This window comes from Poecile atricapillus, chromosome 3, assembly GCF_030490865.1.
Source record: "Poecile atricapillus isolate bPoeAtr1 chromosome 3, bPoeAtr1.hap1, whole genome shotgun sequence".
In the NCBI taxonomy this organism is placed as follows: domain Eukaryota; kingdom Metazoa; phylum Chordata; class Aves; order Passeriformes; family Paridae; genus Poecile; species Poecile atricapillus.
The window spans coordinates 57,805,061-57,821,766 of NC_081251.1; the positions used below are offsets into that span (position 1 = coordinate 57,805,061).

A 16,706-nucleotide genomic window follows, 5' to 3' on the forward strand; every position below is an offset into this window, starting at 1 on the left:
CTAACTAAACCGTGGCAGCATCTTTATGCTGTGCACCTGGATCATTTCTTATGAACCTAAATCTTCACTCCACTGCTCTCCTTTCACATCCGTGCAATCTCATTAAAACCAGTGGCATGTTATAGAAGCACTCAAGTGAAGAATGAGGCCCTGCTCGTACAAAGGCTGAAAAAAACATTGTATATAATTATCCTGATGGAAGATATAGACTAGACTTATGGGAGGTCACGGCAGGAAGCACAGTTCTCTTTCTGCACCAGCTTTCATTCCAACCTCATCAGGCAGTGGTTACCAACATCCATAAAGCACAAAGCACAGAGCTTCGCATGCTTCTGCACCACTTTATCTGAGAATTTTATTTTTAATTAAATATTTCTATCCAAACACCCAATTTCCTTACAAATTTCTCTCAGCTGCTGGTTGCTGGGATGTTTCATGGCCATCTTCAAAGAGGGAGACAAATGGTAGCCTGCAGCCTACTCTGTATTGGGTTGTGACGGGTTGTGGGAGGAAAGTGACAACTCTCAGCCACCTTCACATCCCCTGAAAAACCTGTTAATCTCAGCTACCATAACACTCAGCAAATGGATTACATCAGTCATTTGTGGACAGCAACAAGTGTTAACCAAGCCACAGCTAGTAAAAAAATCTCATGGCTTCAACTGCTTCAAAAATCTAGGATTTTCAAAATTTCCAAAAATTTATTTTCACTTATTAAAAAAGAAAAAAAGAAAAGAAAAAAAAAAAAAGAAAAGTATGATCAATAAGATACTTCTGAAATGAAGATTGGGTTTGAATCCAAAACAATGACAATCTGGATGGTGTGGCTTTGCTTCTAGTTCATTCCTTTATGCATATCACAGATTTCAAGAAATCATCCTCAAACATCCTACTTACATTTGGAGTGGTTGGTTTACACCTCTCTCTGAAACCACCTCAATACAGATAGATTTGCTCCCTCACCCAGTGAAATAGCACAGATTTTTTAATCTAGTGGAGATTCGTATGTTTATGTAAAGTCTTTCCATTCCATCTCTAGCTGAAGTGCATGTTCAACTTTCCATTCAAAACTGCCAAAAATGCCTCAGACTCACAAAGTCAGAGAGTAGGAATTCAAGCTTCATCATGCATTGAAGGAAAATAAAATTTAAAACTCTTCATTTTTATTTCTCATTTCAAAGCCTTTTATAAATCAGAAAAGTTAGTTTCCCAAGGTGCAGATTTGCTAAGAACAAAACTCAGGCTCAACATTAGCCTCTGCTCTTTCATTAGCAGCTCTCTGGGATTAAGTTTCTTTACAGAGACTGGGGAACATAAATTTTAAAATAACATAGCCTTTTCTGCTTCCTCTTAATGGAAAATGCAAATAAAACCCACTAAAATATTATTTATCTATCTCTAATATAAAACTATTCACGACTCATGTCTTGAAATAATACCAACTCCGATTCTTCTAAGTTTATTCCACATTATTTATTGCAAAAGTTCTTTCGAAAAGTACACATGTAGCTTTGTACCCTAAAAGGGAAGCTGGTGGCACACCCTCCAAGGCTCCCAAACTGCAAAACTCATAGATCCTGGATAAAGTGCATGGTAGGGAAATGGAGAGAATACTATGATCGCTATTCTTAGGAGCTCTGTATTAGGTTGGGCTCAGATAGGCACATATCTTCATTGCTGATAAATTACTTTCTTATTTCATTTCTTTTCCAAAGAGCAACTTTCTGCAGACATATTCAAAGCAATGTCTTCATGCAAAACCCTGGGCTGTTTCACACATTATAATCAGTTCTATCACAGCTGAGCAGACACAACTGAGACACGTGGCAGCAGCCACTTGGATTCACCTCATCATGATTTGTCAAGTACTGGGACAGTTGGCAAAGATTTTACCCAATCAATAACCTTGAAAAGCATCTCAACAAATCAAACAGATGCAGTCACAGCTCTGCTGGTTTGTAAAAGAGAATCTATGCCATCTTCCTTGCGTTAGCCCAGGGATATCTAGAACTGAAAACTGAACTTCCAAGGTTGAGGTTCAAGACTTGCAGCTTCTCCCCACAGAACACAGAATATCCCTGACCAGTGGGATATACAGCAAGAGGAGCCTCTGGGAAAGAAAATCAATCCTTCCTGTTAACGAAGCCTCTGCAAAAATCAGGAGAGAAGTCTCAGGATGGACTTCCAGTGTCTTTAACATGCCATAACCAGCAGCCTGCTAGACCTATATACCAATGTACATGGACTCCTATTTTAGGGTATTCCTGTTTGGTATTTGAACAACCAAAGTGGAAGACTTGGAAGGAAGGATGCAGTGGAAGGGTGTATTGATGCAGCCCACTCTCTGACTGCTCCTAGGTGACCTGTGACACCAAGCTGGCACTGGTGCAGTTCAGAGGAATGAAGCTTTCTAATACCAAAGCACCCAGCCAGCACTGCCCATGTTTCTTGTGAGCTTTGACCCACCCATCACCAATGCTGGTGACCTATAATGATGTGGTGATGAACAATAATCCCCCCTCTCTTCAAACCTGAGCTTCTGATGAGAACCAACCCTTACTCCTGTGGCAGTGGTATCCTCTGCTGTCACAGAGCTTTGACTAGATATGCATGGCAAGACCAGGTTACCCAGCAGCGTTATGGGCAGCCTAAATCTGGGTGTTTTGTCTGTCTGGGGAAACAGTCCTACAGCAACAGCAGAGACAAGGTCCAAGCTTGGATCCCTCAAACCAAGGCTGACTGCTAAGAGCAAAGCAAGGAAATTTGCACTGTTTTACAAGTAGCTTAAGGAACTTGCTACCCTTTTGTGTGTTGGCCATCTGCTACCATTCAGTAGCACAAACATTTTGCTGAAGTGGCAAAGCTTCCTGAAACACAGAGATTTCCTTCCATACAAAGGGGCCCCAAATGGTTCAAAAGCTCCTACAGACTATTTTGAAGCTTCACTATTTGCCTTCTCTGTCTTCATAGGGACTACTTGCAAGCATAACAAAAGTTTGGGGGTTTTAAAAATATTTTTATACAGCACAAGCAGAGAAAAAATATATTTGCAAAAGGTCCAACTGCTGCAAAAGACAAATGGTTTGTTCCATACTGCCAAAAATTTTGCAAACTCTATGTCTAATTTTATGAGGCTCTTACGTCTGGATTCATAGGGTCTGTTTCTGCCACCCTTACTACAATTACTAGCAGATTGTTCTGTAACGGTCCAGTCCTAAGAAAAATCTTCTTTGGGAGCTTCTCTCCCAAAGGAATGCAACAGGTAGAATGGTAGGCATGAGCTAAAAATAATTCCCTCTGTCTTCAAACACACCACCCTCTTTCAGAAGGTGTGTTTGAAGACAGTATCTGATGTAACTCATCAGATACTCTGATGCATATGCCCACCAGACCCTGAGGTCCATCATTTACCTGAGCTTTCACTTCAGCTCTCTCCACTGGGCTGAATTCTTCCTCTTTCCCTGCTGGTGTTAGAAAAAAAAAAATCTTGTTTTTTCTTGTATGTCCTTCTCCCTTCCATCTGTTGACACCCACATGGATGGTTCCTTCCCTCTGCACCCAGAGGGAGTGTGGACACCATCCTCTCTCACTGTGCCGCGGTGCAGGTGCAGCTGTGCCCACACCACGCTGCCTGTGACTACCCTGTGCTAGCATTACATGGCACAGCTGGCTTGTCACCACCACAAGGAAAGACTTAAGGCAGTTCAAAGACATTTCTCTTTTAATTTCACTTAAGTAGTGGTTTGAAGTCTGTTTCCATCCCTCCAAGGTTTCACACTCATTCCCATTCCCACGTCACATCATTAGCTGCAGGTTTCAAGCCCGATCTGCACGCTGTAATACCAAACACAAGCAGAATCCCACAATGTCTCATACCACTCATCATCCTTCCCTGAGGGCAATTTAAACAGCTGGTTTTGCAGAGGAAAGAAAGTGTGCTTGCAGAGGTGTCTAGCCCTCAGCCATCGGCACTTCCAAGGAGCATGGCACATCCTGCACTGGGGGCTGACTGCTGGGAGGGCAGATGAGGAGCACATATGGTCTGAGACATCTTGTAGCAATAAATTTGTGCTCAGCAATTGAAACCCAGCAGCCCTGACCTGATGGGAAGGGCTTTCATGGAAACATGTACAGTGCCCACTGAGCATTCAGTCCTCTGAACTCCCATTTAAACATATAATCAGTCTCTTGGAGGGCCGGCTTGACTTACATTAGCCATTAAGAGTGAAGAAAAGGAACTCAGTTCCCTGGCAGAGCAATCACCACATTACAAACAAAATAATACATCACTGTACACATCTAACATGAAAAGTTGGTTTGCTAATATTGTTGTTTAAGGTTTAGACTTTCTAGGTTTTCAATACTGTTGCTGTGCTATCACAGTAGAGCTTTTCTGGTTAATTTCCTTTTCTTTGAGCTTTGTTTCTTTGTAAAGACAGCAATTTTTCAAACATTCAGCTTTGGGCAACTGGGCAATTCAAAAGACATCAGTCATTACTTCTTTTTGGAAAATTTCAAGTAGAAGAGAGTGGGGTCTTAGCTTGGGCAGCTCTTCAGCACTGCAGCATGGAAAAAACATTCAACTTGTTTTTAAAATGGGGCCAGTGGAGCTTGGGAAAGGTGAGATGTCACTTTCAACATTTGTCTTAGACGTTTGAATGAAACCAGGCCTTGTGATCCCCAACCCATCTCCCCAGTAACACAACCTCAGACACTTATCAAATATATATATTATGTATATAATCAGCCTGAAGTGGCAGACCAGCAAAGCTAAATGGAGCATTTCCATCACTGCCATTTGGTTTTAAATTGTTTATAGCACCTCTGCTTTGGGAGACCAGAAACATCAAACCAATGGCACAGCTGGGACAGAGGCTGACAGGAAGCTCAAGTGATGCAGACAGCAAGGCTGCAAGCACATAACCCAGAGCACCCACTCCTGCAAAGTGCAGCGAGCCCTCTGCCAAAACACCGGATCACTGTTGGCTTCACGCTGCTGCAGCCTCTTGGCACGTGAGCTGAGGGCCATCTGCAACGCATCCCATGCTAAAGACCACACCATTACGTCACTGAACTCAGCATGGCTTCAAAAGGTGATGAAAGGGAAAGATACAGACTGTGTTAAAGTGCAGCTCAGTTACTCATGCAGGGGCAGATTCTGATGCCATTGGGTACTTCCATGGGGTTGCCACATGAAGCAAGACACTACCCAGCAGGAGTTACAGCATCTAAATCCAGCCCTTCATCTATCTGGCTAGAGCCTGTGTCCTGCAGTGCTCAGACCTGCCCCAAGACCTCAGCAACAAAGGCAAAATTAAATGCTGTCTTCCTGAGGCTGAAAACATGAAGCCTGGCTACTTCTCAGGCTGCAGCATGGGTGCTAGGGTTGGGAACTGGGTGCTGCTCCCACACTCCCCTCCCTCAGCAGCAGGAGCATCCAGGGGCTCTGAGAGGGCTGGCCAGGCAGGTGGCAGGCCTTGGGCTGGTCTCTGGGTACCACAAGTTTCCAGCCACAGCAGCACATTTTGCCAGTTACATTTGCTGCTTTCCATTGCAGGAATTTTAAGGCACACTCAGTAGTTTTTCCCCATACCAGCTAAACCCTTCTGAACACCCTTCCAAGGACACCACTCTGAAAGAAAGGAGTAAGCACTTCATAACAGAATAACAAAACAAATTATATTGACTATTCAGTTTCTCTTATTTCTGTTTTTTTTTTTTAGAGACAAGGAAACACTAATATTCCAGCTCCAGAAGTCCTGCACTTTTTCCCCCAAAAAAAAGTTTTAGCCAAAATATAGGAGTCAGCTCTACCATTTGAAAAGTGGTCTCTTATTTTACAGCAAATGTATATATTAAGAACAACCAACTCCTCCAGTGGAAAAAAAATCAGTTTAGTGCAGGAAGAATACAAGTCAGAGAGATTTGCTGGAACCAGGACTATTGTAGGATGCCCAAGAGGACTTAATAACTATGTAATAGTGGAATAGCTGCATTGGAACTGTGAAATATGAACACACTCCACAGTCCTCAAAGAGTAATTTGCTCTGTTTAATGAAGAGCTGGTTTGATGACTAAGTTACTCACTGAAGAGGAGTGATTTAAAATGCACACTTCTCCAGAACACTTTTCAATGTGTACATAGCTAAATTTGGATGTACATTTTATGTGTGCTTCCAGGATGAGGAGAAGCTTGGACTGCCTTCCTTACCACTGGATTTCAGTATTACATTTGATGTAATTAACAATTTCTCTTTGTTTAGGAAAAGCTCTCTGTTTAGAGCACAAAATTTCTACATGTCTTGGGTCTTACACTTTTCCGTGCTTCTACACTCCTTAAGACTATTTGCTTTAAACACAGACCTGCCAAATGCAAGCACTTATACCAAAATGGAGACACATGCAGGCTGCTCAGAAGAGTGAAGAGTCCTCAGCTCTCACCACAGCACAGAGATGTGACACAGCCAGGGACAACCCAACCTGGCATGTGGGAAAAGCTGCTGTGTCCCACTGCACAGATGTCATTTATGAAGAGCTAACAGTGGGCCAGAGGTTACAAGTTCAGTGAGAGTGAGGTATAGTGACTGCTGCTTGAGAAAGGTACAATTTAACCCAGAGAGATTTTAACCATCCTGAATGTCCTGTGAACAGTACAAAATATGCAGAAGTTTAAACACACATTTACAGAAACTCTGAGTAGGAGAAAAGACCTTAAATGACATCCCAGACAGCAGTTCCAGGGAACTGGGGAGGAGAATTTGCCACTTCCAGAGCTACATGACCCAGCACCCACGTGCCTTAGGATGGGAGGACACATGACAAGAGGTCTGGAGAGAGGTGGGTACCAGGTCCCATCCAGCAGAGAGAAGGCAGAGGGAACTCAGCAGCGTGCACAGGTCTTGCTGGGGACCAGAAGCACATGAGCTGTCAGCACAACTTCTCATGTCCCCAGGCAAATTGAGACCATGCAATGAAGGGGACGCTGTATAAACACTGTTTGATGTTGATCTTGTTAACTCTGCTGCCAGTACAGCAGTTAAGCACTCAAACATGTGGTACACTATGGAAAAAGTTATTTTTCATTACAGGTTTGTCTAAAGTTTAAAGAGGAACCAAGGAAAGCAGACGCTTTCCAGGTGCTTGTACATCCCCCAAAGGAAATGAACCCAACTACAGAGGTGCTGCAGGCAAAAGCTCAAGTGAGAATAAATGTGAGAGCTGGGATCAGAGTGTCCATAGTCAATCTAGCCAGGTACAAGGGCAGTGCAAAATCCTGCTGGATTTTGCCTGGATAAATGCCCCTTTGGTAAGTGGCAAGTAGTGTAGATGCAGGACTAAAGCACACCACCCCTCTAAATCCCTAGGCATCCAGGGTGTGGAGGAAAGTTAAGAAACATGTGTCCTGAGACTCAGAGAACAGATAGCAAAGCAGAAGATCTCAGTAGTTCTTGGTTTTCTTTAAATCTTGTGCAATTTAAGCCACTGTCTTGATCTTGATGGTGCTTATTTTGGCACTTCAGTTTGTGAAATTCAACACAGACTGTAGGTTTTGCAGCCAACAATGCAGCAGAATAAGCAGCAGCATAGCAAACACATATAAGAAAATGCAAACATTATTTCAAAGGCTTTATATTGGGTCATGCATAGCAAAGGATCTTTCAGACAACCTCACATTTCTTCAAGACAACCATCACTTCTCTACTGACCTGAAAATGCAAGCTATAACACTCCTCAGGGGCTACGATACTAGTGCAAACATAGCCAAAATGGAAGTTCTCAATCCACATGGAAGCAAAATACTTGCGCTTCTCATGAGACAGAGGGAAAGGATCTCCCCAGCTTCAGTTTCTGCTGCTCTCCTCTGGATTTCACTGCCTCACAACCCAGCAGTTCATCCCTCCCTCTCTCCCTCTGAGTGCTGGACAGGGGCACTGGCTGCAGAGGTGAAGCCATCTTTTTCACCTTGGGGAATAATGAAAACACTCACAGTTTCAAGTGAATTAAATTTCATGTGCATTCAAAATTAAATGCATTCATGTGCATTCATGTGCAATCCCGCAGTGCAGTACACCAGTGAAAGTATTGCTGCTTTAGGGAGCTGTAAAAGAGAAATGACACGTGGCAATTTCAGGGGTAGAAAAAGACACCAGGGAATGCTGGCACCTGCCTGAAAGATCAGTACAGAGTCTGCAAGGCTGGTAGAACCCTCTCAAGGCTGCACAAAAGTGTGGTACATCTGCAGCTTGTGGGAGAAAATAGCAGCATGGAGCATCCCAATAGGAAGGCACATCAATATCCACACCATTTCCTCTGGAGAAGTGACAGCCATAGTGCATTAGCAGTCTGTGGGAGACATGCCTATCATCCATGCTCCCTCCTCTTTCCCAGCAGAAAGCACAACAAAAGGTAAATGTTCCCATGATACTTGCATGCATGTAGCTATGGTTCACTTGGGCAGGCAAAGGAATACTGATTTATGAAGACAGGTAACTCAAGTTAAACTAGATAAGCAGATCCTGACACTTCAAAACTAAGGGGGGGGGAGGGGAAGAAAATGTTGATTTGGCTGCATTTTTTTGCATATTTGGGATCATACCCAGGCTACTAAATACAGATTCACTCTAGAGGTCTTTGGTTAGGACTGGGTTCCAGTCCTGATTATATTTGAGCTACAACAGCATAAATTTAAGAGACCTAATGCCTGGTGCCAGCACATCCCAATGCCAACTTAGCCACATTCCTGAGCACCTCCTCAGTGACAGACAAAGACGCGTTACATAACTCCCAGCTAGAGAAACTATGGGTCCTAGACATGCACCAGAAACTGAACCTGGTGAAAATACTGCTATGCTTCCTTCATGTGAAGACAACAGCCCAATTGCAGACAGCTGCATACAATGTGAAGCACATATAAAGTCCAATCTAAGTTATCTTGAGAACTTAGAAGTCACATTTCAGTGTCCTACAGGGGAAATATGATCACTGAATGTGTCTGAGCTACATTTTTGGGCAACTGAATGCTCACTCAATATTCTAGATCATAGACGCAAGATCCTATTCCCCCTGCTGGAGTGTCTTTGTCTCGCTGCAACATCTACTCAGCCCCGCCTCTAATTTCTTTCTGTATAGATCAGCTTCTGAAAGCACCTTCTAAACCACACGTCCAGCCAAAATCAGTCCACGTGCTGTCTGAAGAGCTGGAATCACAGACTTGGACGGCACAGGAGCTTTCATACATCTGACACACCCAGAGGCTGGTACAGAGCTATACAGTTAAGACCATTACAGCACTGTCCTAAATAACTGAGAAGATACATTCCTTAGAGCTAAATGAAGTGGAAAATTCCCTTGGAGACCCTTCTGCTTTCTCTGTTTATGTCAGACAGTCTAGACAAGGAAGGAAAATGAGAGTTAGTGTTGCTGTCAGAAAGGCTCTTCCTCTGAGCATAGCCTCTTCCTAAAGTTTATCCCAAATTTCTTCCACTGGCTGCAGGTGGTGCTTGAATACTGTTTGTCTAAGCTAATAAGGTGGGTGGGTGACTGTTTTCTGTAGTCAGTATCCATTCTTCCACGCATGGGATCTGGCAGCAAGCAACAAATCTCTCCAGGCAATACACAAATGGGATCTGCCCCCTAAGCTGGCTCCAGCACAACACCCTACTCTTACACTTTCTTGGCCCAAGGACTGTCACAACAATCCTGGGCACAGGCCCCACACTGACTTTCTATTTTGATAAAGAAAACACAGTCAGTGACAGCACCAGCCCAATGCCAGACCCTTACTGGGGAAATAATCTTTCCTTTCTTTCCACAGACAAAAATTGAAGGACTCTTTCACTTCATTGGAGCCTGTCTGCTGAGCCAAGGCAGCCTCCCTGTCTCACAGACTTGGACAAAGGCTCCAAAGCGCAGAGTGAGTTTGGAACAGGTTCCCTAGACAGAGCACATGCAGTAAAGGTGGTCAGCAGGACCATTTCTAACACAGCTGGAGTGTGAGAAAGCAGGACCAAGGGCAGCAAAATTTCTCAGTAATGGCTTTTATGCTCTGAGAAAGAACTCCTGCTGAGACTGCACTTGCTCAGGACACAGCCTGTGCTTAGTAGCTTATAAACTACTCTCTAGACTAGAGAAAGAAAGTGGTGTCCACTCAATGTGGCCAGCACACCAACAAGGACAGGGAGCACACATGCAGCCCACATCCAGTCCTCCCCAGCCACTCTGGGGTTAACAGTGCATTATTCGCACTCCAGCAGGTTTTGGTGTGCTCCAGAGTTCCATAGCTGGGAAGCACGCAGAGAGCTCTGTGCAACACTGTGCCAACACATTTGGGTTTGTTCAGAAATTGGCCTAATTTTTACAGCACATTGGTGTGGGACTGCAAACAAGGAAAGACTACATGGATATTACATGCAAATTTTTTAGTGAAGTATCAGAATCTCCAAGACTCACTTTAGACATTACACAGTCGGGGAAGCAAGAGCGTGCATGCACTCAACAGCTAACACTTTTCCTCAGAGGCTATGACACTTCTCACATTTCCCTCACTAGCAGAATACAAACTCCCCTGCTCCCTTCCCTCCTCTCACTTGCCAGCAGGTAGCCCCAGAGATCCAGTTCCCCGCTCATTTACCATTGCCACAAGGGAGCACTATGATAAAACCGCTTCCAGGAGTGTGATCCCAAGCTTAACCTGGATGGGAACAGCAAGTTTTAGAGAGACTACAGTTCCAGGTTAGGCAGATCATTCCTTGAAGGATCACTTAGCTGCACGCTAAAGTTCACCAGGAGCCACGGGTGACATGAAGTCCCGAGCTTTGCCGCACAGCCCAGAGCTGCTGGGGAGGATGCTATCGTCCTCAGCTGGCTCCTCTGCGACTACAGCACGGGGCTGGAGATGGGACAGCCACCATGCGGGCAAGTGTCCCTGTGCCGCTCTGGCTACTGTAACCCCAGCAGATACAATCTGGCGCTGAAATGCCTCCGCACGTGTATCTATACCCTGTCTTTAGCCGCAATCTGGTGCAGACCTTGCGGCCACAAAGTGAGGAGATTGGGTTCGGCATCGTCTGCGGTGCAAAAAGTGCCGCGGGGGCTGCCGTGACCGCACACTGCTTCCACAAGGGAAAGGACAGGGCAGATCTGCCACTGCCTCCCACAACGCCACCTCCAGAGCAGCTTAAACTTGATCCGGAGGGCCCGGGGAACTCTGACAGCAGCGCCAGCCTCGCCCGGGCTGATACAGAGTTCGATCCACAGGACTCCGGCGGTGGGAACGAAGAAAAGAGAGATCTCTCCTGGCTTCCCGTGGAGATGCTGGGTTGCCCGCTTTCAGTGCCGCTAACCCCGCGAGCGGGGCTCCTCAGCAGAGACCAGACGGGACGAGGGAACCAGCGCGCGGTTCCAGTGGGGAAAGGCATCCACGGGCTGAAGGCTAACAGGAGGCTGTCACCCTGCGGCGCTCTCCGCTCGCGTCTGGCCAGGAGCGTCCTTGCAGGCTGCAGCCCTGCGCTGCGGAGCGGCAGAGCGCAGCAGAGCAAACCCACGGAGGGTCCCGGCCGCTCTCCGAGAGCCGGGTGACCCTCGGTGCCGAGGCTTGCCCGGCTTTGCATCTCCCCTCCCCGCTCGGGTCTCCCTCCGTCCCGCGGGGGGCACCGGCCGAGGGGTCCCCACACACCGGGGGCGGCGGCAGGTGCCTGCTCCGGGGCAGGGAAGCGCCGGCTCGGCCGGGGTGTCCCCGCGATGCCGCCGCGGCGCCTGTTCCCGTGCCGGGCAGGGGCAGAGAGCGGCGCCGCTGGGCATCCCCAAGCACCGAGTGGTCCCTGAGCCCCCCGCCCCGCGGGCCCCAGGCAGCCGGCAGCGACACGCGTGGCACGGCAGCCGCTCACCCCCGCGCGGGGCAGCTCCCGCCTACCTGGCAGGGCGGCGGGCAGCAGGGCGGCCAGCAGCAGCAGGGCGGCCCAGGGGGCGGCGGGCCCCGCCATGGGGCCGGGGGCGCGGGGCGCGGGCGGCGGGAGCGGCGGGGCGCGGAGCTGCCGCCCGCCCGGCGATCGTCTCGGCGGGGCTGCCCCGCTGCTGCCTGCGCGCCCCGCCGTCTCCTCCTCCCGGGCTGCCGGGACACTGCAGCGGGGCGGCCCCGCGGAGGCGGGAACCGGCCCTCCGCCCCCCGCGGCCCCGGCCCGCCCGGCGCCCCGGCCCGCCCGCCCCGGCGGCCGCTGCCCGCAGCATCCTCGGCCTTGGCGTGCGCGCACCTGGCTCCTCCGGGAAACATCTCCCCGAGGAGAGTACGGGCTCCGAGCCTGCCTCTCGGTACCTAGGGGAATTTCAGCTGGCCCACGCGTGTTACACGCACCCTCGTGTTGCCTTCTGTCCTCTCCCCTTGTGGCACTGTGTCCTCCCAGCTGGGGTGGGTATTCAGTCCTGCGTGGGCACAGGGTTCACTATACAGAACTTTCTATACCGGCTTGTCTTTCCTTCTCCACATCATCTTTTGCTCTTTCTGAACTTCCACCCCGTATCTGGCCGGGATCTTTCCTTCAGTAGCCTTGCATTGGAGAGATGCACTGTTAGATATACAAGGCACTTTGCAGTCCGACTTGTCTGGCTCTTCCCACAACCCTCCAACCCATATCCCCCATCTACCTTTTGCTGCATTGATGAAGGATATTTCTCTAACAATTAATAATTGATCCTCTGCTGTGGAAACTAAGCAAAAAGGAAAACAAAACTAAACTAAATGGGGCAAAGAAGTTCTTGCCTACTATGAAGGGAGAGGAAAGATACTGGGAAAAATAAACACCCTATTTTTTGGGAAAAACAGAGAAACACACAAAACAAAAGCACAAATCAAAGGAAGGCAAGTAACAGGGGCAGGCTTTGCACAGGAATCTTGGCTCCACACCTGCTTTTGGCATGCTGCCACTCGTCTCCATGGCTGAGCACTTGGAGGACTGGCACAGAGTGGCTCCAAAGTCTCAGGCTACATCTCTGCTGCTGGGTGTACTTGCTTCTGGGTCTCTGGTCCTACTCACCACTCTGGTCCTCCTGGCCAAGCTGCTCAGGGTCCCACAAGCCACAGGATCAGACTGGCCATGTGTTCACTGGTATCAGTGACTACATGGTATCCTTCATGTGTTACATATGTGCATTTTCATGGTTTGCAGAATCCAAAATGAGGCTAACAGGGTTAACTGATGAGCTGAATGTGTGTTCAGGACATAGGAAGCCAAACCTGACAGCTGTTCACCCATACTGGGTATGGGGCAGCCTCCTGCAGAATTACACCTGGGCTTTGTTCCATTGCAAGGTGAACACTGCACTCTGTAAGTAAGAAAGCCTGGGAGCAAGCTGAGATTGGAGCAGCCATGCACAAGGTAGGGACTGTAGTCCAGAACTGAAGCAGGAACCCTGGGACAAGCAAATGGAGTTGTGGGCATCTCCAGAAGGCTGTCTTTCACCACTCCTGGAACATTTCCTCCTAGAACTTGACTGCTACAGCCTGGGAGAGGCTTTTAAAAATAAAGCAGCATACCAAACAGAAGGAATCTCTAGATGACAGGGTTTCTGGAAGCTCAAGTTAAAGCACATCTGCAATACCACATTTTTAGTAGATTGCTGTCTGTTGCAGCCTCCTGGCTTTGCAGCACACCAGGCATCACTGGTCACTGTATCCCTCATTGCTCTGAACAGTGCCCCTCCTGCTTGAGCATCACAGCGTCGTTATCCCCTTTCAGCTCTGGCTCTCCCCTTCCTCAGTGGCATTCTCGAGGATGTGGTTCGCAGTGCAATAGCATCAGTCATACAGTGAGGAATGGAATGCCAAAGAGCAGCTTTGAAAGGCCTTTTCTGGATTATGAATCAAGGACTGACTTGAACATTGACTGGTTAAAGACATGTAATTCTCACATGTGACACCAGCTGTTTCTGAGCAAAAGTACACCTCACTAGCAAAGCATGACAGCTAGAGAAAAAAACCAAAAACAACCACACTGAGAGACCTGGATATTTGGGTCAAAAGTTTTAGCAAGTAAACCTGGGTGAAGAGTATCTATTAGAGCCAGGGATCTCAGCATCACAGAAATCCAAATCCTGCCTCTTATCTGCAGCAAGAGCTGTTTTGTGTGAGGAAGGTATCATTGTACATGGTGGGCATCTGAGAATTGCAGTGGATGTAGTTAGTGGAACAATGTGACTGTGCCAGTACTCCCTGACAAGGATGTCTGAGCTTGCCCTAAGAGAAAATGGTACCTGGCAAGGCAGTTGGAACAGCCTCAGCATGATGCCCCCTCCAGCATCCACACAGCCCCCCTCACCCCCACAGCTGGTCATAGGTGGCAGAGGAATCCCCCATGGAAGCTGACATTACTCAGCAAGCTGAAGCCCAATTGCTGCTTTTAAAATCACAGCTCTGAAAAGGGAAAAAACAAACAAACAAAAGAGGGTACTTACTAACTGGAGGCAAAATGGTATATAGGTGTATTGGAAAGAGTGAATCTTTGCAGAGTACATAAATCTGGAAGGGGTTTTATTTTCCTCAGTTGTTTCTTCATTGTTTGTTCTATGCTAGTGCATCCAGGAGAGACAGAGGGTTGAACATGCAGAGGTGCAGCCATCTGTCTGGATGAAACTGTACACCATGCTCACCTATATGGCCTGCGCAGTCTTGGAGGTTTTTCATTAAAAGACAGAATTCCATTGAGAATATGGATTGCTCAGGAAACAACCAAGATGCCATACTGCAACGAGTATGGACTTGTTCCTATGGCAATGTGAAATTTGTTTCTTTGCAGGAAAGGAATTTTCTGTAATTAGCCCAGGTGATATTAGTGTAACATTTAAGATTAAATTATAGCTTAAACCAAGACAAGGGATATTTGATATTGCTGATTCTTTCTCTCTTATTTATGCAAATGTTTCTCTTGAAGCCATATGAGGCCAGACAAATAATCACTATATGCTGGAAAATCCTGAGCAGAGAAGATGCAATTCACCAGCAGTTTGTTTTCAGGATTTCTAGAAAACTCATTGAAACAGGTCTTCAGCTGGCACAGTCTAGCAGAGCTTCTTGCCTCACCTCCTTTCATTCTCTGTGGAGCTCTTTTATTTATACCAGCTGATGGAACAGCTTTTTGCATTTGGCAAACAACTTACTGACTCTTGAATTCTAGAATGTTTGTCATTGATGCAAAGGGAATGGCAGCAGGCTGTGAAATAGAAATGATACTCCCAACAGTTTGTAGGGGAAGTTTTACAAATGGAAGACTCAGGCAGACAGAGACATATAAAGGAAGAATCTTAGTGAGCCAAATTGTCCAGATACTTATGAGCAATTTCAAGGGCTCTGCACAGAGTTTCTCTCCTCTGCAATTCTCTACAGTACTGCCTGCAGCTCACTTGGATACAAGCAAGCAGGATTCAACCCCAGCATCAGCCCAGGTATGGCAGCATGGGCTACAATACAGGCACGGGTCAGCACCCAACAGCTAAAGCCACATCTGCTGTGGAATGTCTTCTACATAATCTGTAATCACAGCTTCAGATCCAAGTGAAAACACTGCAGCCTTTTACTAAATTCCAGTGACATTTGCTTTATTTATGCACAAGGAAGGAGGAATGCCACATAAAACACTGCCAAGAAAGTTTCTGACCACTTACTCTAATGGCAACCACTGTTCCACATAATTTTGTTTAAATGATCTAAGACCCTTGTCTTGTAAATATTTTTCATCTGTTTAACACTAAACCTGCGCAAAATGAAAGAAATATTTAAATGCATAAGCCTTAGTGTCTGTTTTACTCCAAAATGAACAGAAGAAGTTTTAAGCATGTTAATTGTCTAATTCTTTTGAGTTGAAGTGTACAATTCTGTTGAAGGCCACTAACACAGAGAAAAGAGGCTGAAAGAGACCCAGGAAATACCTTCCAGCAATGTGAAACTACATGCACCTGGTAACCACTCCTTTTCCTTGCAGGTTGCCCTATTTCAGTGTGAGCTATAGGTTGGTAGAAGCACAAATTGCTGCATCATGTAAAATAAAGTCTCATTTTTTAAAAAAGAAGATAGCATAGAATATATACTTGTTATGGGAAAATCACGAGTAGCCAATAATTTATTTGCTGATTTTTTCCTTTTGTTCTGGTTTACTTGCCTGGAAACAGTTTCTTTTATGTATTTGTTAATGATTAACATTTATACGTTTTAGTAACCTTCCCACTTAAACCAAAAGAAAGATTTCTGTTTTTTTAATAACAAAATGGTTCAGACATGTGTTCTTAAAGATATGTGGAGTATTTACCCAATCCAGCTTCTAGGTAGAGGTTCAAAAAAAAAAAAACCTGCCAGAAGAAAATGAAAAGCTGCTTAAGTTAAATGAAATTGCCAGATGAGTGTCAGGGGAATCAGAATTGTTGTATGCCCATCTGGTAGACTCATTTAAACAAAAACTAAAGAAGAGGAGATTATGTCATTAAAGAATTCTGCAAACAAACAAGGAGTAACAGAAGTTTTTTAGGCAGCTGTAGAGCTGGTACGCCTTGTTTCCTGTGTTATGTCTGAAAACATGTATTTTCCATGCCATTCTTCTATAGCAATGTCAGTGTTTTGGCTTTGGTTGAACTCAATGATCTTACGGGTCTTTTCTAAACTAAATGAATCTCTGATTCTATTACTTTTATGGACAAAGTGCCCAGCACTACTTCTGTTGAGCTAC

The 16,706-nt window shown here is 46.2% G+C and overlaps 1 protein-coding gene across 1 annotated transcript in view; it reads right to left on the bottom strand.

Annotated features, from left to right (window-relative positions):
- FNDC1 (fibronectin type III domain containing 1) overlaps positions 1 to 12,066 on the bottom strand; it is a 58,806-nt gene extending 46,740 nt beyond the window's left edge. The window contains exon 1 of the mRNA XM_058836548.1: positions 11,912 to 12,066. Coding sequence (XP_058692531.1) covers positions 11,912 to 11,981 — 70 coding nt within the window. The 5' untranslated portion in view covers positions 11,982 to 12,066. The remainder of the gene's footprint in view (positions 1 to 11,911) is intronic.
- Between the last annotated feature and the right edge of the window lie 4,640 nt (positions 12,067 to 16,706).